This window comes from Psammomys obesus, unplaced genomic scaffold (assembly GCF_907164565.1).
Source record: "Psammomys obesus unplaced genomic scaffold, mPsaObe1.curated_primary_1811, whole genome shotgun sequence".
Lineage (NCBI taxonomy): Eukaryota > Metazoa > Chordata > Mammalia > Rodentia > Muridae > Psammomys > Psammomys obesus.
The window spans coordinates 13,704,734-13,730,444 of record NW_026592666.1 but is presented as its reverse complement, the minus strand read 5'-3'; the positions used below and the strand labels follow the sequence as shown (position 1 = coordinate 13,730,444).

At 48.3% G+C, this 25,711-nt stretch overlaps 1 protein-coding gene across 3 annotated transcripts in view; it reads left to right on the top strand.

The window, feature by feature from the left end:
• Dscam (DS cell adhesion molecule) overlaps positions 1-25,711 on the top strand; it is a 527,122-nt gene that overhangs the window by 351,536 nt on the left and 149,875 nt on the right. For all 3 annotated transcript variants that reach the window (XM_055614797.1, XM_055614798.1, XM_055614799.1), the window contains exon 11: positions 3,887-4,060. In XM_055614797.1, the coding sequence (XP_055470772.1) occupies positions 3,887-4,060 (174 nt within the window). The remainder of the gene's footprint in view (positions 1-3,886; positions 4,061-25,711) is intronic.

Genomic DNA, 25,711 nt, shown 5'->3' with positions numbered 1-25,711 from the left:
TCTGTCTCATGGGTTCAGGCAGTGTCTCTTGGGCTCAGGCTCTGTGTCTTGGGTTCAGGCTCTGTCTCTTGGGCTCAGGCAGTGTCTCTTGAGATTTAGGCTCTGTCTCTTGGGCTCAGGCAGTGTCTCTTGGGGTTTAGGCTCTGTCTCTTGGGCTCAGGCAGTGTCTCTTGGGGCTCAGGCTCTGTCTTATGGGGCTCAGGTGGTGTCTCTTGGGGCTCAGGCTCTATTTCTTAGATCTCAGGCAGTGTCTCTTGGGGCTCAGGCTCTGTCTCTTGGGCTCAGGCAGTGTCTTTTGGGGTTTAGGCTCTGTCTTATGGGGCTCAGGCAGTGTCTCTTGGGTTCAGGCTCTATTTCTTAGAGCTCAGGCAGTGTCTCTTGGGGTTTAGGCTCTGTCTCTTGGGCTCAGGCTCTGTCTCTTGGGTTCAGGCAGTGTCTCTTGGGCTCAGGCGGTGTCTTTTGGGGTTTAGGCTCTGTCTTATGGGGCTCAAGCATTGTCTCTTGGGTTCAGGCTCTGTTTCTTGGGCTTAGGCGGTGTCTCTTGCAGTGATTGCTCTGGAGTCTTTTACTACTTGCCTGCCCCACTGTCGCTGAGTGTGGAGCTCTGTAAATGCTCATTATGTCAAATTGATTGATAGTGGTATTAATTTTTTTCTCATTTAAAAGTTATTTTTATAAAATAAAACAAATCATTTTATAGATTTTTTCTTTGTTCTTCTATGATGATAATTAATGTTTTGAGAGTAGTGAATGATTTATATCTGTCCCTCTTTTGTTCTTTTTGTTTTAATATGGATGAATCTTGCTGACTGGGTCATTTCCTCTCCTATGTCCTGCTAATAAGCTTCATGATTATGTTTCGCACACATAATCACTGTATTTTCTTTTTTATGACTTTGTCTCTTTTTAATACTTTTAAATTTTCATTGGAATCTCTCCTGTTTATGCAAATTATTATGCATTTGCTCAGTGGTTTCCTCTGCTCCCGATAGAGTTATGTTTCTCCTATCCTTCTCTTTCTGTGCTCTAAGGGAGGGGGAGGGGCGGGGGTGAGTCCCATAGTTTTCTGGTAGATCCTGGTCCAAAGCGGAGGCTGAAGCAGGTCACAGCTTTTTTCAGTCCTCCTCCATGCTGTGTTATACCTATGACCTCCTCCCCTATCATGTGCTGAAAGTAAATTGTTCTACAGGGCTCATATCTCATTTTTAGGCAATTTACTTCTTTGTAATTATGTTTACCTACTTGCCTGGATTCACTCTAAGGAAGGCAAATTATGATGCTGAAGAGGGCAAACAGCTTCCTTCTGGCTTCCTTCATCACTGGCAGAAGTAGAGAATCTTCCAGCTGTGTGTATGTGTGTATCTGTGTGTGTGTGTGTGTGTGTGTGTGTGTGTATGTCTCTCTGTGTGTGTATCTGTATGTGTATATGTGTGTATATATGTGTGTGTGTGTATCTGTATGTGCATATGTGTGTGAGTCTGTGTGTATATCTGTATGTGTATATGTGTGTGTGAGTCTCTGTGTGTGTGTCTGTATGTGTATGTGTGTGTGTGTGTGAGAGTCTGTGTGTGTATCTGTATGTGTATAGTATGTATATGTATGTGTTCAGGGATGGGTATTATTTTCATGTGTTTATTGTAATGAGCACCACAAGAACCAGACCATTTATTGGGTGGAAAGAACAATTTTTTGCAGGCAAGCAGCCAGGCTGCCCAGAGGGTAGAGAACAGCAGCTAGGGTGGAGTGGGGTGGGTTTTGTCAGGGCAGGAAGCAGCAGCAGGTGGCATGGGGGTAGGACAGCCTGGGAGTTAGTGTGGGACCCCTGGCCTGTCGCAGGCTGTTTGAGTTACTCACAGCCCTTTGCTGGAAGATGTTGACGTTGGTAGCAGAGAAGGGAAGCAGTGACTTCCCTGACAAACAGACGCCTGCCTAGGAGATGCCTGCAGAGTGCCGAGTCCAGATCTCTGTTACACAGTGGGGACCCTTGTGTTTACCTGGTCAGAGTCCTGCCTGGTCTGCCCTCGGACCGTCGCCCCACTGTCGGCAGCACTGCGTTTGGAGGCCTCTTGTTACTTGACACTCATGTACTTGTGTACACACACTCCCAGGCGAGGCAGCACTAGCAGCTTCCTGAACTGCTCTCTACCTACTGTCCCAGAGGGATTTCTCATTGAACTTGGGGCTGGCCATCCCAAAGCACTGGTTGTTCAGTCTGCCTGGGGGCCCTCCATCTCTGTGTTTGCCTCTTCAGGGCTGGGGTTACGAGACCACATAGCCCTGGACCTGACTCAGTCCCGTGCTTTTTAGCCAACTGAGTCACCTCTCCAGCCTCTTTTCAGCTTTATCGATTTGCTGCACGCCCTCTGCAGCAGTTCTGTCTTGAGAGAAGCCACCCATGTCAAGGTTCTGTTTGTCTTACTCAGAGTGAAAGAGCCTCTCAGGAACAGTCAATCCCATGTTTCTCTGGAGAGGCTCACACCCAGCTCTGGAGTCCCTGCAGCAGACATCAGGGAAAGACAGGCAGTGTGTACACTCCGGAATCCACATATACATGCACAGACTCACACAACAGCTGTGCTGCTGGAAATCCCCGTGGAAGAAGGGTGGGCACCGAAGACCTGGTCTGCTCCGGGCCGGTTCTTAGTGAAGTGTGTCTGTGACCCCACTGTGAGCTTCGGGTAGGAAAACCATCAGCTCTCATGCTGACTCTCTACTGGGTGCCCAGACTCTCGGGCAGAGAAAGAAGAGAGGACAGGAGGACAGCTGACTGTCCCAGGACTCATCCTCCATGTGCTGCCACCCTCCAGTCAGTGTGATAGGCTCCCCAAGCCCCTGCTTGCCCAGATATCCACCAGGGCCTTCTTCCTCTGCTGGGTTATTCCTAAGATCCTTTCCCAAGAGTTTCATCCGGGCTTTTCATGTGAGTCGTTCTTATACACCCATGATCCTAGCACACCCACCTGTGAGCACTCCCAGGAAGCAGTCTTTTCGCACAATAACCTGACTCACATATTCAAACAGCGTCTAATCGTATTGGGAGTGCACTGTCTTCTCTGCTGTCACAGCCACACCGAGAGCCAGTGTGCTCCTGGACATGTGCAGCGAGTGAGGGCTCTACATGGTGTGTCCCCAGAGGAGCGTGCTCCTGTTTACATCCACATTAAATCCAGAAAACAGAACGAAGTCTGTTCACAAGATGAGCAGTGTGTTCTCTGGGCTTGTTCTACTATGATTTCTTTGAATAATTGATCAGCTGCTTAACACTCATCAAATTTGGCATTTTATGGAGAAACTATGTATAAGCACTCCCACTCATTCTCTGAAATACTGTCACTTGAAGTAACTGTGGTTTTCTCTAAATAACTAATGTTACGGGAAAGGTGTGACTTGGCATATCCCAAGACTGCCTGTGTGAAGTGTGCTGAGTGTGCTTGTACTTGAATGAACTTGATCTTGCTGTCCATGTGTTTATCCTCATTGTGAAGCACTTTCTTGTTTCACTGCTGTAGAAAAAAATTCAAGCAGCAAGTTGAAGAAGGGAGGTGGACTTTTGCTCACAGTTTAATATGATATTGTCTGTCGTGAGGTGGACAAGACGAAGTTCATGGCAGTGGGATGTGTGCCTGGGACTCCTCCCACCTCAGCAGACTGGGAAGCAATGCTGTCCCTCCGGGGCCTCTCCCCTTTGTGTTCAGCCCAGAACACAAGACTGTAGGGTGATCCTGCCACACAGATGGTCCTCTTCATCTAAAGATCTCTGGATGCCGTCACAGACATGCCCAGACATAGAGGATTCAGTCTTAGAGGATTCCGAATGCAGTCACATTCCAAGTGAAGATTAATCATTGCTCTTGACATCATGGTTCCTTTTGGGGTTCTCTTCCAGGTGCTGGGGTCCCCCAGTTCCAGCCAATTGCCCTGAATGGCCGAATCCAGGTCCTGAGCAATGGCTCCCTGTTGATCAAGCACGTTGTGGAAGAAGACAGTGGCTACTACCTCTGCAAGGTCAGCAACGATGTGGGCGCAGACGTCAGCAAGTCCATGTACCTCACGGTGAAAAGTAAGGAGGAAGAACGTTTTGTTTTATCTACCTCGGTCTTTGGGGGCTGAATTTTTCAGTTGGTGCAGGGCATACCTGTCTTAGAACAAAACAAAACAGGCTTGTAGTTGATGTTTTCTGTTTTTAGCACTGAAAATAGTTTTTAAAGGAATGGAAAATAGCCAGGCAATTGTCAGCAGCCATCTGGGGCTCCCCACATCCTGAGGGTGGAAGCTCCTCAGGAGCCGGGTCCCTAGGGCACTGGCCACAGGCCCTGACACCCTAACACCCTAACTGACCAGAGGACCTTAGCCCCCACTCTGCGTGCACTGATCTTACTGTGGAATGGTCTGGTGCACGGCCTTGCAGAAATTCTTATTTCACTGGGAACTGGCTCAGCAGTAGATTTCCTGTAAAGCATTGGTGAAGGCACTTGCCACCAAGTCTAACAACCTGACTTCAATCCTCAGAACCCACATGGTGGAAGGAGAGGATTGAAGATTGTCTCCTGCAGACTGTCCTTGACTTCCACATGCCAGCTGTGGTACCTGTACCCCCAAGCCACATGCTCACCCTCCAGCCCTACCCCCATAAAATAAATGTAAAAAGAAATGTGAAGGTAGCCACTAGCTACCTCATGCCAGCCAGAGCGAAGTGTGAGTGGACGTGGGTGCTGGTGTGGGGTCTGTGCTGGGGGGGGGGCTCTTCATGGTGGAGTCTTCTCTACACTTTCAACCACTGAACACCAAGGAAAGAACACAGGGCGGCCGTTCTTTTCTGGGTGATGCTTATAACAAACATTTGTGTGGCTCCATATGGCTGATGTCCGTTTACGACGAGCTTCCTGCTGGATGAGCTTTGATTTTCTCCTGACAGCGAGGCTTTGTTCAGGCCTTCGCTGCTCTGAAGAGGTTGGAGGTTGCTGTTGATATTTAAGAAGCCACATCTGTTCGGGAGGACCCCGTTTTCAAACTGTTTGGGTGTGCACATGTGTGTGTGTGATTCAAAACCTTGTTATATGGGTGAATACGTACCCTATGCACTAAGAATTTATTTTAGTCCATATTCTACCAGAAAAATAGGTTTGCTAAGCTTTGGAGCGGAGAAGCATACTGTAGTTCTAAAATGAGGTTGCTTTGACATACAATTTGTACCAATCTAATGCATAATCTTTGAACTTCCTGATTCTGTGTCTGGGGAAACTTATTTGAAAGAATCCAAAGATAAACCGTGAAATCAGCAATTTTAAAATGTTATTTTTTTAATTCTGAGTTTCTGAAATATTAGTAACCTAAGATCTAGAAGCCATGCAGACACCAATTTGTTTTTCTACTGTGAAAATAATATATTTGACGGTTATTTTGTTAGCTTGTAACATTATTTTTCTGTCCTACAAATGTCTGTCAATACCTAAGAGCATGAGGTCTTATGGTGTACATAATGTCAATTGGTCATGGGTTTGCCCTCGTGGATGAAAATAGCTGTGCTTTAGAAGGGAGAGCAACACAGAAGAGGTCAGAGTAGTTTGTGTGAGGTAATGAGTAGCGTGTGTCATGAAGGCAGAACTTCAGCTTCATAAAAGACCATAAAAGAACAGGGAAAATGTAAAACAGAGAAGCTTAAGATTCCCACCCCCGCTACTGTCTCCTCCTCCACACCTATGTGGTAGGTGTATGCCAGAGGACAGCGTGTGTCCAGTCAGTGGGCGTCTGTGTAGGACCCCTGAGCAGCAAAGAGCACAGGGGTCAGAGCAGAGCAGACTCGGAGTCATAGGTCACGGCACCCCCTACCTGCTGTGAGACCAGTGACATCTGTGCACCATCTGGGTGCCCGAAGTTAAGCTCACTGTGATGGTGTTAGAAGACAAGGCTCTGTGAGGTGACCCAGGAGAGAACACAACCTGCAGCCCAGAAGGGAGCCCTCCCCAGGACCCAGTCCAACCAAGCCTTGATCTCAGATTTGCAGCCTCTAGATGGTTGGGAATAACTGTTGTTGAGCGTCTCCCAGTTCACGGCATAGAAGCTGGACCTGACTAAAGCACTGAAGAGTTAGGGAGTAATGCCCTGCTACATTGAAGTCTGATTTAAAGAATGTAGAGTCTAAAAGGCAAGGGTTTGGAGGCAGGAACACTGCAGAGAGGAGGGAAAGGAAAAAGATGTGCACAATTCACAGAGAAAAGCAAGAGCAGTCTCCATGTGACATGTGTGGGATGGTAGGCAGAGGCTGGCTGTGGGCACATGTTTCTTAGAACCAGCCAAGTCCTGGGGTTTCTGAAACCATGTAATTAGTGTATTATAAAACAGCATGGTCATGGGCAGTAGAGATAAAGAAAATACAATGACTCTTTAGAAACTGGAGCTTTCAGGAAAATATTCTGGAAGAGAAAATGTGAGTGACATGGTATAGGAGGAGGGAAGAGGACCCCAGCTTCACGGGAGGCAGTTGCATGGGACCTAGGATCTGACCCGACTGTCAGCACCGAGGGAACACTCCCAGACTCCTGGCCAGCCTCTTCTGCCGTTGAGGAAAAGTCCAAGTGTCCAGAGACTTTCAGATGGGAGAAAAGTGAACATAAAGGAGATTGCCCAGCCGGAAATAAAGCTGCCAAGTGCATTCCCCTGTCTTTTGCTCAGTCTTGCCCTATTGTTTTAACTAATGTACGCACAACGTGATTGGTTTTACCACGGCCATTCATTCAAGTGCAGCATGTGCCTTACCCATCTTCTACATCCACTGCCTTTCTCCTGTCCTCCTGACCACGAATTCCCTTCTCCTTCTCAAACAGTCCAAGTGGTCCCCTTTAAATTGTGTGTGTGCATGTGTGTATTTGTGTATGTGTGTCAGTGTGTGTGTCTTACATGTCCTTCTTCCATTCAGTTCTTGATGGACCTCAGGTTGGTTCCATAGTTGGGCTGTAGTCAATACTGCTGCAGCAAGCATGGGTGAGCAGATGTCCCTGTGGTGTGATAATTGGGCGTATTCCCAGGAGAGGTACAGCGGGATCATTCAAGCATACCAATCCTGATTTCCATAGTGGCTGCACTAATTTATATCCCCCCGACCTTACATGAAGGCTCCTTTCCCACAATTCTTCGCCAGCACTTGTTGTCACTGGCTTTCTTGAAGCGAACTATTCTGCCTAGGGAATAGGGATAAAATCAGGCTCAGTGTAGTTTTCATTGCCATGTTCTCACTTGACAGGGGAATAGTCTTTGTGTGTTTGTTGGTGGTTTTTCACTTGCTTTTTTTTTTTTCTTCAAAACTGTTTATTCACTTGGTTATGTATTGATTAGATGATTGGGGTTATTGCTTTTTTGAATTCTTTATATATTCGTTAGTTGTTTTTTTTGTGTGTGTAGTACTGCACATATTTCTAAACACAATATGAGCGAGCTTGCCGCTTCCTCAGGCAGCTTCTCATAGAGCATGGCTGGATTAGCGGTACTAGAATTACGCTTCAAGCACATTTGCAAAGCACATATCTGTCCCTGAAGGCTGTCGGGGCTACGGCGGAAAGTGGGTAAGCACTGACTAGTGCTCTTCCAGTTTGCTTATTGTTTTCAGAGACGTGTCAGAAAAGAGGACATTTTAGTAACAGCCCAGCACAACAGTCCTCTTTGGAAGCAGACACAAGGTGCAGCTCTCAGATAGCAGGCACACAGTGGGGAACTGTCAGGGAAAGCCATCAACAGCGTGGGGGACGTGGGGGAAGATGGATCTGTGCAAAGCCTTCCAACTCAGCTGGCATTCCTGCTCCGGAGTCTGCGCTACCATCTCGGCTCTAATTTATCTTGTACCAAAAATGCTCCCAGGAAAGAAAAGCAAATACCAGGGGAGCCTTAGTGGTGATGACAGAAACAGCAGGCCCGACCTCTGCCCAAGCCTGGCTCTGAGCCATGCCACCTCTAACCCCACGGGCAGCAAATGCAAAGAGTACCCAGGAACCCTGGCTGTGCCTCTTCAACTGTAGCAGAGGCTGTTTGTAGTCTCAGGAATGTGATTCCTCTGAGAAAATCATCCCTGGAACTGCTGGAACTCTCAGTAGAAGTCACTCTCAATGTTCTCCTCAGGCACCAGGACTGCAGCTGCCCCTCCAACGCTCCGCCACCGGCTGGACTCTCAAGGAACACCGACTGCAGAAGCCCACACTGAGCAAGAAGCTCTTTTCTTTCTTTGTCTGCTGCTCTGCTTCAGTCCTTTCTGATCCCCTCATGTAGCATAAAAGAGCATCACTTATCAAACAGGGGCAGGAGCATCCCTGGAGAGGTAGTTACTCTTGGCGTCTGATGAAGCCAGTAGCCCCAGAACAACCCACCAGCCCCGGCGCAGCCTGGCCGGCCACTGCCCTCCCTCATGCTCAGAGTGGGCGGAGCTCTGTGCTGCCAGAGAGTATGCTGCTCCCCTCTGCTTTCTGTCACCATAGCAGAAAACTGACCAGAAGCAACTTTGAGGAGGGGGAAGGGCTTATTATTTCCAAGCATAGCGGGAAGTCAGGGCAGGAACTCAGAAAGGAGCAAAGGCAGGAACGTGGAGGAATGTTGCTTATTCTCCCCGGCTTGCTCAGTTTGCTTTCTTCCCGCAAGCCAGCTTATATCCTCAGGAGTGGCGCCACCCGGGTGGGCTAGGCTCTCATATTACTCAGATGGCCAATCTGATGGAGGCATTTTCTTAATTGGGGTCCCTCTTCCCAGAACACCCTAGCCTGTGTCAAGCTGACAAGACACCGCCTGGGTGTGCATGACTGTGTTCACTCTACCAAACAGACCTTGGGGTCTTGGCAACTCTCAGCACCGTTGCTGAAGTCCTACCAAAGCATGTGAGACTGGAAAGAAGAAAATGAGTTACTCTCTTCAGTATCGGTCCTCATCTGTTCTCGGATGGCCATCTTTATTCCTGTCACTGGGCCCTCCGATCTTCACACAGAGCAGACACAGGTGGCAGCCCCGCTTGGATTAGGACACGGGATAAGAACAGTCTAGGTTTAGCAGGGGGAGTTTCGACTCTATGCCAGCCACACTGCATTGTGTGATATAAGATCAGGAATGTTGTCTTGTGTAAATTGTGCTTCATAGAGCTATTTTACAATGTAATTTTCAGGACGGTACGGTTAGTGGTTTCTAATATGGATTGTAACAGTTCTTAACAATTTGAGGTCCTCGGTCAGAATGATCTGGTCTCACGCCCCAGTTCTGCCTTTGAGAAACTTGTGTGAACTTGAGTAAAGTTATAACAGCCTCAAAAGCTTCATGTTCCTCATCTGTGAGAGGGGAACCATTTGCCTGTATGTCAGGAGTTGTGGTGGCGTGCTCCGGCAGGAGAGGGTCAGAGGGCTGTAGTCAGGCCTGCGCTGGTGCTGCTCTCCTGCCCTCACAGCCCCTGTGCGGGTTGTTTGAAGTATTATTAGCGTGTGTGCATGATGTGGGTTGGGAAGGTCAGACACGCTGTGGCCCGTGTGGAGGACAGAAGACTTTTAGAGGTGCTTCTTGCCGTCCACCGTCCACTCTGTGTGGCTTCTGGTGACCCAGTTTGGGTCACAGTGTTTGCACACAACAGTGTCTTTACCCTCTGAGCTCACACTGGAGACTTGTTGCTTTTTTAATTTCCATCTCAGAATCATATCCTTGTAAACACTCACAATTTTTGCGTTAATGCCGTGCTGCTGAGGTAGTCTGTCTTCACCCCTATGCTTCAGTTGTCATTCTTCCCTTCACTGCTATCTGAACTTGATGGTCCCAAAAGTAAGGCTTCCTCCCCTTTTTCCCAGGGCTCTTGAAGTCCCCTACGAAGGAGGTGCGGTTTCCTCTGCCTGAGGTTTAGATTTTTTTTTTATTAATTTTCTCAGATAGTGAATTTTATACAATTTAAAAAGGCTATTATGCCTTCACTTCTTATCTGTGTAGCTGAAACAGTTCAAAGAAAGGCCCTTTCATCATTGGGTCTGAACACAGACAATAGTGTGAATACCATGGAACACGCCATGTGTGTGCCTAGGCAGCTAGCTGCCTGCTGGCTGTGCTGGCTGGCTGACTGGTTCACCCACTCGGCTCTTGGCTGGCAGCCACCTCTTCAGTCCTGAGAGTGAGACGTCAGCAGATCTTGCTGGGGGAAGGGACTGCTCTTGCTGAGGCTGGCATTGGTGGTTTGCTTACCATCATCAGGAGAACAGGAAGGTCCAAGTGGTGTTTCCTGGCCGCCCTGGATGCCAGGGCCAATCCTCTACATCTACATTGTTGCTTCTTTTAATCCTTCTTATCACTCCTCTAATTTAAGCTTAGTTCATCTTGGAAAGTCTGAAGATGGTAATGCCCAGTTTTAGTTATGACTGGAGTAGCACAGCTCTGTAGCTATGTCATCCTCAAAGGCCCCTGGGCCAGTTTTATTCTGTTCATTGGAGCTGAAAAGAGCTGTATAATCACCTGCTCTGTGGGGTCCTGTGAGGATGCCAGCACACTCCTAGAAAGGTGAACCTGGAGAACTCCCTCCATAATTCTTTCAGAACTGAGCATGGGCAAGGACTCTCCTCTTCCTTGAGGATACCCAGATGTGACCTCTGCAGGAGTGATCAGGAGGCTGTGTTAGGACACATCCAGAGTCAGCACCCTAGAACACACTTGCTGATGACCTTATGTAATGTAGAGCAAGGCCTGGCGGGGCATCTGAGGCCATGCTGGCAGGGCCTCGCCATCTGCTTTCTGCCGTCCAGCCATGGCTAAGCAGAATGGCGGAGGTGGGGTGGGGACAGCAGCTTGTGTGCAGGGTCTGAGTTCCCACTCTGTCAAACCAGTGGATTTTAGAATGCAAAAGTGATATCCATGTTCTGTCCTGCCACTCAGCTACTGATGTTAGAGCCTACAGAGTAGAGAAGTAGAGAGTTGCCCGCTGAAGAGCCAGATGGGATTTTATAAGCACAGTGGAAGCTCCATCTACACTGTGGAGAGAGCTGGAGGGTAAAAGGTACTTGGGTGATTCTAATTTTCATCTTTGTATCGTTAGTCTATTCTGTTTTATGTAACGAAATGCCAATCCCTAGCTGCTTATAAGCCTGGTCAGGTCATAATTTTAATATGCCAGCTCTGGTGATGAGCCCGGAACTCCATCACACCATTGCAGCTGTCATCATGGTGGGAGCAAGACTGACAGGAGAGTCGTCACGTGACAGGACATGAGATGGATGCTTTCTCATGGTTACCTTCCTAGACAAGTGCACGCAACTCCCTCTCAGTGTTTATGCCAGGTGTGCAGTATTTACTGCATGATTGGATATCATTTCTGTCTGATCTCACGTTTATTGATTCTGGAGACTATGCCATGTGTTCATGCCCTTTGAAAACAGCTACTCTGAAAAAAAGAAACTAGCAGATTTGAGCCAGTGTGTGCCACAGGAATGAGAGGGGGCTTTGGAATGTGGGTGTTAGGTTTTGTGGATGTCTGAGGACCAGTAGAGAGTGACATTCTTGGTGTGTAGGTTGAGAGCCTCGTCTTCTGTACTTGTCTGCAGGTTTGGTGCACAATGGGCCATTGGCAGTTTACAGTCATGCCTTAGGATGTCAGCTGTGTGTCAGGGCAGGGGGCTTTTGCTTAAATCTTTTTGACAATGCCAAGGGTATTGGTGGTGCTCACGGCGTGCTAACGTGCTGCGATGTCATTAGAGCCAAGAACCTAGCTCTCCGGAACTATGAGCTAACCAGGCCTCCTACCTCTGCGCGTGAGTCCAAGCTGAAGAAAACCCGTCACTGAGTGTGGCTCTTGAAGGCTGTACCACTTCTGGTTCTTTTGTGTCAGCTTGTAGGTGTGTTGCTTCAGTGTGTGGTCAAATGCCATCCTAGATGACACTGTGAAGGTCTATCATGCATATGATTAGCATTTAAATTGGAAGCTTGATAAAGGGTTTTTTTTTGTTTTGTTTTGTTTTGCCCTCCATAATACAAATCGGCCCCTTCAGCTAAAGGCCATTGGATAAAGCAAACATTCAAAAACCCTTCAAATTGGTCGGTGGACAGAGAAACTCATACACCTCAAACTTATGAGAAGTGTAGTCCTGGTCAGGATTGGCTTCAGTCTTCTTTCTCGTGTCACTGAATTCCAGTGTGCTCTGAGGTGTCCTCTGGCCCCTCATTTAAACTGTGATACTCTGCCCTGCCTGGCCTGGAGCACACAGTCTTTTCATCAGAGATGCTTGCTCCTGTTGTGTCAGGGTGACACGAGGAGACAGTGGCAGACAAAGCAGGTTTTATTCACCTCGGCTTTGGCCATTGCTCTAATCTTGCTAACCATCAAAGCCCTCTGTTTGACGAATGGTCTCCATCCTCACACCGTTCTATACACCATGTGGTGTCCTGTGATTCAATTTCTCTCTTGTACTAACAACCTGGATTTAGTATCAGGCCCCAGCAAGACTGCCCTGACTTCAGACTTCAGTTTTTAGATGGCCTCCCCTTCCACTTAGCCAGTTCCAGGTTAAAGGTCACACTACCTCTCTGTGTTTGATAATTTGTGAGAACACTTATGGAACTCAGAATTGTACTCAGCAACACTATTACAGAAGATCCAAATGAGTAGCCGGGGACATGGGGACATGAAGCAGCATCTAGAAGGGTCCCACGCTCAAACAGGAGGCGCTTCTGTGCACAATGGGCCATTGGCAGTTTAAATCTTTTTGACAATGCCAAGGGTATTGGCACATTCAAGAATGTGCCTGTCCCAGAGCACTGAAGTGGCATCTGTCACATGATGCTATTCCTGGAGACAATAAATGTCTGTGAATCACAGACAGGCAGCCATCAACAGGACAGAATAAGAACCCACCCAGGTCCAACTTAATGGACCAAGGAGCCTTATTGGGGTGAAGGGTTACTTACAGGAGCACAAATCCAAGGCCACCTCAGCGTAAGTGACACTTGTGAGAGCTGGAAACCAGAAGCGCCTCAGCAGGTGAGAGGGTGTGCTACTGGGCAGCTCGGCTGACCTGATCCTCTTCTAGCCGCTGGACTTGTCAGACCTTATGAATCTGGTCAGTTTCAGGGACTTCCTTATCTCCTGGACTTAACAAGCTTCCTTGCAGTATGGAACGTTTCACCACCAGTTAGAATATCCTGAGTGCTGAGCAGCTTCTCTCCAGGATGGAGGAAGGATTGACCTGAGAGGAAGGTCCCCGAGGCTCACGGCCCGGAGCTTGTATCTAAGTTATAGAACTATGATTATACTAAATCGGCAGCCACAAGTATAAACTTGAACTTTGTCTACTTTAATTCCCAGATGTCACAGCTGGGGCTTGGCATTCAGCCCTCTAAGCATGGACTTGTTCTGTCTGGGCTGCGTAACCCATCCCTGGAAACTAGCTAGGCCCATCATAAGCACTTCACCAGCACAGACTTGGGCATGGCCGAAAGGGGCTATTAGGATTACAGAAGGCACCAATAACTGAGGGAGTGAAAAGGGATTTGAAGCTGTGTCCAGGAAACCAGGAATAAAGCCAGGTATATTCTTTATTGGGTCCTTATATTATACAGAATATATATGACTTAATCTGATAAGAAAACTTCAAATTTCTGCCACCCAGTTCCTAAGTTCAGGGACATGGAGGTGGATGGCTGTGCCCTCTTTGGGGTGTTCCTCACTCACATACAGAATCTCTAGCCCTGTGAGCTAAATAACCTTCTTCTCTTTATAACAGCTAATACAAGAGGCAGAGACAAAGAACTCCACCATCAGGGCTGACCGGAAGAACCATGGGGATGATAGGAGCTCCCCCCAAAATTTACAAACACGTTGTCAAATACAGTGATCTTTAGTGCAGTGTGTGTGTGTGTGTGTGTGTGTGTGTGTGTGTATGTGTGTGTGTCTGTGTGTGTGTCTGTGTGTCTATCTGTCTTTCCATAACTGGAAACATCTAAATGCTGTTTCACAGCCTACCCCAGTCAGGCATCTCTGTTGACTGTTTTCATGTTATGAGGGATCATTCCACCACGTGCCATTTAGTGGTCTCTGTGTCTCACTGTATGCCTAACCTAGGGGATATGGAGTCCTGCCCTTGAGGGCCCATTGAGCATCTGGTCCTTTACCAGGCAGCACTGAGCAGAGAACACCCTGTGCCCTGCTTCCCTGGTGATGGGAGAGAGGGTGAACAGCCACCACCAGGGAGCCTCGGGGCCTATGGCCTGCAGAAGGCACCTTGCCTCCCCATAATAAGGGTAGGTGGGGAGTGGGGCCATCTGTGGTGATTTGTCCATCCCAAAGCTGGAAGGGCAAGCAGGGAAGGGGCTCAGAGTGTGGGACTTGGAGTCCCAGGTAGCACCAGCCTGCAACCCAGTTGCTTGCTCTTTTCTGTTCGAGCCCTGTGTGCTCCAAAGCAGCCCTTTTGTGGAAGCAGTGCTTAATTACTTCCGGCAACCTCTGTGGGCAGAAGATGTCAGTAATCTTTCAAATGCTCTCATTAGTGCTGAGGTTGGGGATGTCAGCTACAGCCCAGCGCAGCTCAGCAGCCATCACTGAGCTGTCGCCTGGCACTTCAGGGGTGTCTTAATGTGTGTGTTGCCCTTTTTCTGATGAGCAGCAAAGATAAAGGAGACCACAGAGAAGCCGTCAGGGAATTCAGAAATACTGGGTCGATTCCTCAGGGGGAATGTAAAATGGCCATGAGTTACATTGCGCTAGCAGCCATCAATCAGAATCGTCCACATCCACTTTAAGTGTGCAATCTTGAAGCAATTACTGAGGACCACTGACGATACATCAGCCCCGTTTGAGACGTTTCTTTCCAGCTTGCTACATTGACCACACGCCTGCCCCGTCTTCACAGCTCTTTCTAGTGCTGCTTAAAGGCAAAGGCCTCTTCCTTTTCCCATCTCTGAATCCACACCCTTGATTTCTCTTTAAAACAGCAAAGCTCCTTCCCAGTGTGGGATTGTTTTCCAGATATGCTGTAAGCCTGCAGGAAAAAGGTCTCTGGACACTTTCTGCTGACCCTAAGCAACAAAAACCTGGAGCCCACGAGAAGGCTAGGGCTGCCCTTCACTAGCTGCCCTGCTCCTCCTTTTCTACAAGGAGGCACAGAACCTCCTCATCCACCCCTAGAAAGGTAAGAAGCAGCAGTTGGCCTGCCACAGGTAGCACCTAGGATCCAGGAAGGGCAAGGCCTACCCCCACCCAAACGCCCTCCCTGCCAGCAGCAGCTGTAAAATCAAGAGAGAAGGTTCTGGTCACTCAGGAGTCTGTGAAAGCCCTTGACACACCCCACAGGTGTGTTACTGTGGAGGGAGGTGGGGTGGGGAGAAGCAGAATGGGGGTGCAGCTGAGAGCAGACACGATTCAGGCAGATACAGACGAAGAGCAATGCAGGTGAGGCAGCCCAGTGCACAGAGAACCATGGGTTCCCAAGCCTCGGGCCAGCTGCCCAGGATGCCCAGCAGCTCCCTGATGGTCAGGAGCAAGGCCACAGCCTGATAGCATGACAGCGTCCCCAAATACAGGGGTGCTCTCCTTCCACCTCAAGCTTCAGCAGCCCACCCATTCAGCCTGGGTCTGAGCGCTTTATACGTCACCCCGATAAGCAGCGGTAGCACACATGACATTCACAGCAGTAATGTCCCTGGTAGTCGAGGGAGGGACCCTCTGCTGAGTCTCCCTCACAGCTGGGCCCTGGCAGCAGAGCCACAGCCAGAGGAGCAACGTGATGCCTTTGAATATGTGGGCACATACCAGTGGGGGAGGGGCAGGATTCTCACTGCCATTCACCTCTCTCTTCCTAATGCCAAACCGTCTTACCGGAAGATTGCCAGGGCAGAATCTAGCCCTTGTGCAAGCAAGTCTAGCAGGGCTACAGTTGCTCCCTTCGTCTAAATAGATTCTCTCTGGACTCCAGCGATTTTGTTCGCGTGTGTACGTAATGCACTCCAACCTCCCCCCACCTCTCCTATCGCTCCTTTTATAAATGCTTTCTTGTGCCCTCTGCCCCTCACTCCAGGACAGAACCTGAGGTCTGTGACATATGTGCAGCCTCACCTTGCTCACCGCCAGCTGTGCATAGCTTTCACGACAGATGTTCAGGGGCTTCTAAGCAGAGACACTGCTGCTCCGGTCAGCTTAGGTCTCAGAAGCCTTCAGCAGCTTGCATTCCCCTCCCCATACCAACCCCCATCCCCTGGTCCTTTGGGATTTACCTCTGCAGCCTCTTAGATCTGTGTTATAACAAATAAAGTGCAAATAGGCACAGAGACTTAATGAGGACAAAGAGAAGAGTCCACTGTGGTGCAATTGTGAATTTTAATGAGACCTGGCTGAAGCACTGTGATGAAGAAGCTTGTAGCCACAATAAGACAGTGCCCGGGCTCACTGCAGCCCGGCAGGTAGAAAGGGTCCCCTAGTATCATCTAATCTCGGGGCCTCAGCAGCATCCATCACCCGTTTCCCTCTAGCCAGCATTCTGCGGTTGGGTATGAAACAAACATTGCGGAGGGAGTCCAGGTAGACTTCCCAGGGCCCTGCCCATGCCTGCCCCATGCTGCCGGGGTGTGGCATTGCACCTAGAACCCTGTGGGGGAATTGTGGCAGGAAGTAACAATAGATATCCCTAGTGAGTTCCTTCTTTCTCTGTGTCACCCTTCTCAGAGCCTTGGGAGAGAATACCAAAACAACATGTAAAACACGCAGCATCTTCTAGAATCCTGAGTGGTTGTTCTGCTGTAGTGAAGGCTGGCTGTACGGCTGGCTGGTGACCTGCCTCACCCAGGGAGCCTGTGCTCAGAAGCTACCCAGCTCTCAATGCAGCTGACTCTGCAGCTGTCCGCTCGGCACTTCTCTCTAATTCTGGACAGAGCGCCATGTTCACATTCAGCGTCTGCAGCCACGGCTTGCAGACGCCGTGTGAAATAAGCCTCAGGAGAAATGCTAATCTCATCCTATTTTGCAACTCAGAACTGACTGTTCAGTGGAGTTTTTTTTTAATTAGTTCTTTGAAATTGTGTACAATATGTTTTGAACATAACTCACCCCTCGCCCAGTTTTGATACATATAAGGGAAATGATAAGGATGTTGGCTCCAGTCCCCATCCCTCCCTCTTCACTATCAAAAAGGAAAGACTATGCATGTGCACATACATGCATGGCAGAAAACACTGCATGTGTGTATGTGTCTGCATAGACAACAAATCATGTGTTTTCAGTCCTAGATCTGCAAGCCCAGGGACCCATCAAGCGGTTGTTCAGCCTGTCTCCCCTCTTGAGGACTTAATTTCCCTCACCTTCTCTCTCTCTCTCTCTCTCTCTCTCTCTGTGTGTGTGTGTGTGTGTGTGTGTGCTTTCATGTGTGAATTCAAATGAATACCTGCTCCAGTGTACCTGTAGAGGTCAGAGGGTAACTTGGGGGTTGCTCCTCACATTCCACCTTGTTTGAGGTGGGACTTCTCGTTCACCACTGTTTTCGCCAGGCTGGCGGGCCCATGAGTCTCTGAGGGATTCCGAGTCTCTGCCTTCCTTCTTGGCACAGAAGTGCTGGGATCGCAGGGGCGTGCTATCACGTCTGGCTTTCAAGTTGTTATTGGTGATCGAAATAAAGCTCGGTTTGCATGGCGAGGACTTGGTCCACTGGCCATCTTTCTGGACCAATTATTTTGATGAAATTATAACCTCTTACTGACATTCTTTTTCTCTGTGTGTTGTTCACCAGCTTTAATTCCATACCATAAACATGTGACCAGACTTCTGCAGGAAGAGCTCTCCAAAACTGGCACAAATAAATAATAGTAGTTACTGTAATGCAGACACGGGGTTGTGTACAGCTCAGGTTTGACTGTGCAACAGTGAGCTAGGAAACCCAGGGCACTGAAAGTCCCAGGCCTCCAGCGTCAGTTCAGGTGGTTAGATGAAGATGGGTAATAAGGACCAACTACCAGGGATACAGGCCAGGGCAGAGCGGACACAGTGGGAGAATGGAGCCGGAGTGAAAAGAACTGGTGAGGGAGCCCAGGCCCCGGGCCGTGCAGACAGGGTGGGCTTCAGCACCAGCAGCCCCTGTGCTCAGCAGTGTCAGACAAAGAGCTCTCTATCCCCCGCGCCTTGCCTTCCGTGGGGATCTTAGTGAGCTCTTTCTTCATCAAGGGCATTTTCAAGTTCCTTCCAGAATTCTAGACAGACTGGACACTATTACTTACATGGAGCACCTGCCTGCCTGAATGACTGAACCTCAGAATGCAGGAAATACACTCCACCCCCCCCACGGAATTATGTGTCCCTTAAATCCTTAAAAGATGTCTCTTGATTCAGTGTTGCTGAGATGACAGATTTGTATTTAAGAAAGTTCATCTCTAAAACCAGAACACAGGGAAACCCACTCCTGGCCAACTGTCCTGTTCTTGTTCTTTTTTTCTCTGGGACATTTGTGTACCCTGCTATTCTATTTCCAGTGTGTTCTGCCTTTCTGTCACCTGGAAAACAAGAGAAAGAAAATCTACTAATCCCTTCTCTTTTACGAGAGCCCCTCAGTGCCACAGAATTTAGAATCCTACATCCGGAAATGGTGCATAGTCTTCTCAGCTAAAAGCCCTTTGAAACAGACTTTACAGGGTGAGGAGGCACAGAAAGCTGACATAATTGCCTAATTCTGCACTGACACATGACTGTTCTCTGCCTGTGAAGTCATTCATGGAGAGAGTTTAAAAGATTGACAATTAGATGGTGAATGAGACCTGTCTTGTGTATCATGGAATCCACTCTTCTTCAGAGAGAAATCACTGCTCTCCTCTCAAAAGAAGTTACTTGAACTGTCACCTCGTGTGGGGGCTGAGATCACTGTCAGAGGCTCAGATGAGAAGGGCACGGGCATTCCATCACTTGAAAGAGCTAAGCTTCCAGAAACTCACAGAGATCTTTTAATCTTCCCGGGGACCGGGCTTCACCTCAGGTGGATGTCGTCACTGAAGAATAGCCGCTTGTCACGTAAGACCACGCACAGCCAGTAAAAAGCTGAGTATTGCCACAAATGCTCGTGGCCAGAAGGGTTTGGGGGTTCAGCTGTCTGGTTTAGCCTTCCGTTGGATCTGGGCTAGGCATGGAAAAGAACAGCTGTGGGCTGGGTAGCCCTGCTGTTTTGGCACTATGTGTAAATTACTTCCTTTCTGGGAAGAAGGGACCAGAAGTGAATCTTTCTCATTGGTGCATCGATGGCCTCCTCCTTCTTACAGAGGCCACTGAGGCCAGCCCACCTGCCAGCTAGGGTTCAGGGCTCAAACACCTGTTCTGTCCCTCTGATGGCTGTCAGGCTTGGCTGTCCCTGGAGCATCCGGCTCCCCCACAGCCCTGGTCCCACAACTCTCAGCTGAAGTCTGTGTGTTACTGCCTACAAAGAGGCTCTCATGAGTGTGGACTGGCCCAGATTTCACTTCCTGGGCTTGGACTGCCATCTGAGATCATTTATTTTCCTGTTTGCAGAGACTGTCCCCAATGGGGACTAGACCGCTGAATGAGCGTGCAGAATGCGCTACTGTCCAAACACCAGAATAAGAGGCACCGGACAAGAGCCTCAACTGTGTGCCCCCCACACAAGCTTGGATGTGGTTTGACTAGTTCCACCCCATTGTCTTCCCTTTAGCTCTCTCTACCTCTTCATCACTTCCCCCTGACTTTACGCACTCTCTCTTTAATCATTATTTAACCCCACTGAGGCCTTTCTGTGCTGCCTGTGAGCGCATGGGTGCAGGGCCATCTTCTGGATCATGGGCATTCTCTCAGGCCTGCAGCCCTGAAGACACTGGCTCTCCCTGATCCAGCAGCCAGCAGGGTGGTCCGTGCTGGGGTTTCTGCTGACGCGGTCTTGTGCAGTTCTTACGCATTGCATTCACAGCTACCATGAGTTCTCGAGTGCAGCTGCGCTGTCCTGTTGGGCAGATTCAGCTTCACAGCAGGCACCCACTCCCGCAGGCACTCAGACTCTCTCTACTCCTCTTCTGCAATGATCCCTGAGCCTTGGAGGTGTGATAGAGATGTCATTCAGAGCTGACCGTCTCGCTGTCTCTTGTTCTCTGCACACTGGCTAGTTGTGGATTGCCATGCTAATCACCATCTTTCGCTGAAGGAAGCTTCTCTGACGAGGCTTGAGGCAGTGTCTGTGGGCATAAAGTCAAGAACTGAGGGAACAAACAAGTTTCTGTCCTAGCCAGTCACTGACCTCTGCCCCAGTTAACATACATACATACAAAAAAGGGTTCACATGTCTCACGTCTCACCGTGTGGTGATGACAGAGTCCTTTAATACAGAACACACCTAGTTTCTGAGACGAATTTTGCATGTAGCCCAGGGCGCCTCTAAACCCTATGTAGCTCCCATCTTCCCGCCCTGCCCCTCACACTACAGGGCCAGGACTCAGTGTGCTACACAGACACCTGTCAGCTGAGCCACGTACTCAGTCTTCAGATTCGGAAATTTTAAGGCCCGGAAAGCTTCTAGGGTGGCACATTTTGAAGTGTGTATATGACCGCTGTGTCTGGCTCCCATCTCATTCTGCTTCTCTGAGGCCATGGTCCATCACTGTGAAATGTCACAGTGAGTCTCACTGGGTGAGTTTTGGGCTGAAGGCATCCAGCAGTCTCAGGAAGAGGTGGACTTCATTTTCCTTTGAATAAACTTCCTGTGTTTGCAGGGAAGGCTCACACTTCTCTCTAAGGATGTCAAGAACTTCTGATATCAGATCCATTCTCAGACACTTAATTCCACTTAAAGATGAAGAAACAGAGCCATGGAGAACTTACCTAAAGCTAAGATTGTAATTCTGCCCATACAGCCAAGCCCCAGGAGCCTTCTGGGTACCTCACTGTGCCATCAGCCCTGGACTAGTTCTTTCTTGCTTTGGCCACAGGCCCCATGACAATCAAACTGGAATAAAACCTATAGAGTGAGAGGTTCAGCAAAAGTGTTAAATCAACAATCTACGCTCAGCCAGAGACTGGCCAGAAGAGGAAGGTGTCCCTGCCACGGGCTGAAGGGGCCTGCAGCACGTGGGATGTCTAGAGGGCTCGGATGCTCTGGGAGCTGGAGCTGGAGCTGGGCCTTAAAGGAAGCAGATTTTGGCTCATTTGGGCATGAGGTATTGATTAAGTCTCCCATTGGGCTGGAGCTGGGTTGCTGTTTGAAATACTATATGGAATAAAGCTGTGTGCCACTGACCCTCCAAAAGCAGTTTGTAGAATGCAGACAGGAGACATGGGCAGCCACGTTGAAGGCTTGGAGCACTTCTGTAGACTAGAGTATGAATGGGGAGAAACAGGTTGCTGTTCAAGAGCACCAGGTAAAGGAGACAGAAGAGAAAACATGCATTATGAATCACAGGGTTTGAATCCTTGCTGCACACCATCACTTGGAGCTGTGGGGATTGTGACTTTTTTAGCCAAATAACCTTATTTGGGAATAACTGGAAAACCCCTGTACCACTGGCGTTTCCTCCTTAGCCTCATGAATGATACAGGCGTATGTTTACCATAGCTGGCAGGAGCAAGCCCTCCAGCTATGGATGGAGGCTTCTAGTCTAGTGTAAATGGATTTTTTTTCCTGAAAAGAAATACAATTTCAATGTGTCCTCATTAGCAGCAGTGACATTGTCATCAGGCTAGGCCAAACTAGCCTGTGGATAATGGATTTTGAGACACAAGGAAGGCTGTTCGCAGGACAGAGCATCTCTCTAAACAAAGGCAGTCTTTGACTCTTGTGCAGGCACCATTTTCTTCCCTCTAAATGGCCCTTGAGGGCTGAATTTCCTTTCCCACCTTTCGCTGGGCTTTCTGTGATTTAAAGCGCTAAGAGCTTCAGGTAGACGTAAGCAGTAGTGCTTGTAGCCTTGATTATAGGTCTTGACACAATATTCTTCAAGCTAAATGTGAGAGAAAATAAATAGCTATGTGTTTGCAACCCGACACTGTCCTCTCTCGTGTTTCTCCACTTTAAAAGGGAGTTGGTATTCTTTGTGGGAGCCAGGACAGATAGGTAGCCAACACTGGGGCCAAGAGAGGCTACTAATTTGGGTCCCATCTGTCTTAGTTCTCTGGCCAAGGTCTGGCTGTCATCCATGCTCTGATGTCCTATAGGACTGAAGGTGAGTCCCCATAGCAATGTGCCACGTTGTCAGAGAATGGCTCAATGTTTAGGCCTCACAGACTTTGCTCTCAAGAGCATCCTAGTGTGATCTTAGTGGTGGCGATGAGATCCTCCTGGAACTACCGCTGTTACACCCTCACATAAACGGAGCAGTGATGGTGACTTCATGACAAGGTGTATGGTCACAATCAGCACTGAGCAGCCAAGTGTAAGACCTTGAGCTCACAGGGGTCAGAGCTAGAAGGGGCCCGAGGGCTTGTTCAATCCTGGGTACTAGCTGGAGAGAAGAAACTGAAGTTCAGACTAGACCAGAACTCGGGATTCACACTGTGCCTCCCATTCACACTGTACTGTCAGAGAAATAACTCAGAATGTCACTCGGTGTAGAGGCGAAAGTCATTAAGAAAATAACAGAACTGTGTTATTCTCTTCCCTGAGAAGCTCCAACTAGAGAGATTTAATCACAGCACAAAGAGGATGTAGACCATGTGATTACAGGGAAGCAGAAGAGAAAAAGGTGGCAAACCAGGCCAAAAGAATACCCAGAGAAGGGGTGGGAGGCCCAGGCACAGATTCCAGCTGTGCTTTCCCTCAAAGGTGCCATGTCAGCCACATGTGTGATCTGTGAGAGCCAAACACACACGGCCAAGCATATGATCACTTTCCTTACTACCTGCTTACAAGTGAAAGCCAGCATCAGCACATGTAGGTCCAAAGCCCATCTTCTCTATAGCATCCGTGGCCTGAGTAGGATGGTTTGATATCGCCAAACTTTCCAAAAGCACAACTCTGAGAAACAGGGGTGAGGTGAATAAACCAGGCAGCCGTTATTACACTTATATTAGTGTAACATGTTATAAGAACATGGGTGTGCTAGGGTCTACCTGCTTTGTAGGTGGACTTGGGACACAAAGGTTGTTTTGTGTACAAACTTGTAAGGAAAAAGTGAGAGAAGTGTGAGAAGTAGACAGATGAGGGTACTATGGTTCACAGCAGAGCTGAAGACAGGTGCACAGAAGGACGTGGTGTGGCTTCCTAGGCAAGCCCTCTAGGAGTGCCAGAAGGGGAACTGGCCCCACACTGTGTGAGGGGCAGTTTTACCTGTCAGCTTGACATAGCGTAGACCTGGGGAGACGGTCTCAGCAAGTGCCCAAGAAGCAACTTGGGGAAGAATATGTTTCTCTGTCCCTGGGAAGCTGGGGCAGGGACTACAGCAGGAAGGATGGAGAGGCTGTGAAGGGATGCTGCTTACTGGCTCGCTCCCTCTGTGTGCTTTTTATATCACCCAGAACCCCTGCCCAAGAATGTCACTGCTCTCTGAGAACTGGGAACCCACATCAGTAACCAGTCAAGGAAATGGCCCATGGGCTTTTCCTCAGGCTAGTCTGATGGAGACAATTTCTCAAACAAGGTTCCCTCTTCTGAGCTGACCAAAACAACAACAAAAACAACAGTACACCAAGGGGCTGTCTGGATCAGGTTGGCCTGTGGGCCTGTCTGTAGGGAACGGTCTTGATTGCCTTAACTGCTGTGGAACTCCCAGCCCAGAAGGAACTTGACAGTGTTCCCTGGCTCAGAGCCCTGGTCTGTACAAGTGGAGAGAGCTATCTGTGTGCTGAATGTGCAATGCATTTATCTATGGGTGTTAATAAGTGTGTGAATTCCTGCCTTCACTTGCCTATATTGGTGGTGTGCAACCTGAAATTTGAAGGAGAAAAAAACAACTTTTCCCCCTAAGCTGCTTTGAAGTGCCAGTTATCCATGTGTGTGTGTGTGTGTGTGTGTGTGTGTGTGTGTGCGCGCGCGCGCGCTTGTGGGGAGTCCTGCAGCTACAGAGAGCTGTGAGGTAGTATCTGGGGTGTCAGCAGAGTTTCTGAAACGCAGGGATGCAGATGGAGGCTCCAGAACAGAAGGCAGACATGCCCATCCTTACAAAGATATCCTCATTCAGGGTCTTCACACTGGTGCAAAGCTGCATTATGTATGTGGTTTTCAGAAGCACAGCAAACATTGGCACAATCAGTCATAATCGTCTCAGACTGGTTGAACTGAATTTTCTTCTCAAATTGAAGTATCTCTGTTTAAGAATTTTAGAGGCCTCCCATTCTTCTTAGAAGAAAAAAAGTATTTAAATATTACGTTAGAGTTAAAAATTAATGTGATCATTTGTTTTAGTCTCTCTTTCCCTAACTTTCAGTCCAGCACAAACCTTATTATCCCAGCTAGGACTCTAGCAACTCTGAATAAGTACTTTAATGGGATTTTGATTAATGTTTGCTCCCATTTAGAAACAGCTCATTTTTCATCTTAACTTTGTTCATTTTGTATTAAGCCACATTTATAAATTACATATATTTGATTTCCTTCTCAAGTTCTCTAGTCATCTGACTGGCAGAAGCTTTTTGAGCATCCTGACAATATTTTTAAAGAAAATAAATTTGTCTGGGCTCTTGTCATGTCTTTGGGATCATGTGAACTGAGTTACAGTTCGGCTCTAGTACATAAAGACCACCTCCACCCTTCTAAGGTTACTTGAGCCCAACAGGTACTCTCAGAGACACCAAAGAAGTCAGTGAGAAAACACGTCACAGAGAGGAATAAACCACAATATCAACAGCAGAAACACCGTGCAAAATGGTCTCGGAGAGCCGAGGTCCACCTAGCTGCCTACTCAAGAAACTTCTGGGGCCCAAAGGAGCAGGAACGTGAATGTGGTCATGCTGATAAAATGCTGACTGAATCAGGGGAGAATGAGAAACTTCCAGGGTTTCAGTCAAAGGGGACTTCATGCTTCCTTGGACTTGCCCTTCATGGACCTGATCCATGTCCTACCATTGCAGTCAAATCAGACACACTGTGCCTGTGGCAGGTACTCCAGCAAGTAGCTGGTGTGAACTGTGCTCAGAATCTTCTCCATGGCAGCATCCTCTCTATGGTGAGGGGCTTTTCTAGACCCAAACCATTCAAGTTCATCCTGTGGTAAATCTCCCTTCTCATGCAAGCCTCTTACAGCCTCCCTGCCACATACATACACATGCACACAGACACACTTACACAAGACATACACAGATACACACAGACACACAAACATACACACATAGATGCACGCACACAGACATGCACATATACACACATAAACACACATAGACCTAGACATACAAGACACATACATAGCCATGTACATATACACACAAACACACAGATATACACATAGACACGAACATATATACACACATATAGACATATATACAAACACACACACACACACACACACACCAATCATCAGGATCAAAGCCACAGACTAGGAATACTATCGTCAGGAAGGGAATAGAATCTAGGTACTCTGTGCTCTGAGAAAGTGCAGCCCTGAAGTACCAGCCCACTAAAACACCAAGGGTTTATAGTAAGACTCTAGAGCACGGTCCTCAACCTTCCTAACACTGTGAACCTTTAATACAGTTCTTCAAATTGTGGTGACTTCCAGCCATGAAATAATTTCATTGCTACTTAATCACTATAATTTTGCTACTATTATATAGCGTAAACATTTTCAGAGACAGAGCTTTAGCAAAGGGGTTTGTGAGTCCCAGGTT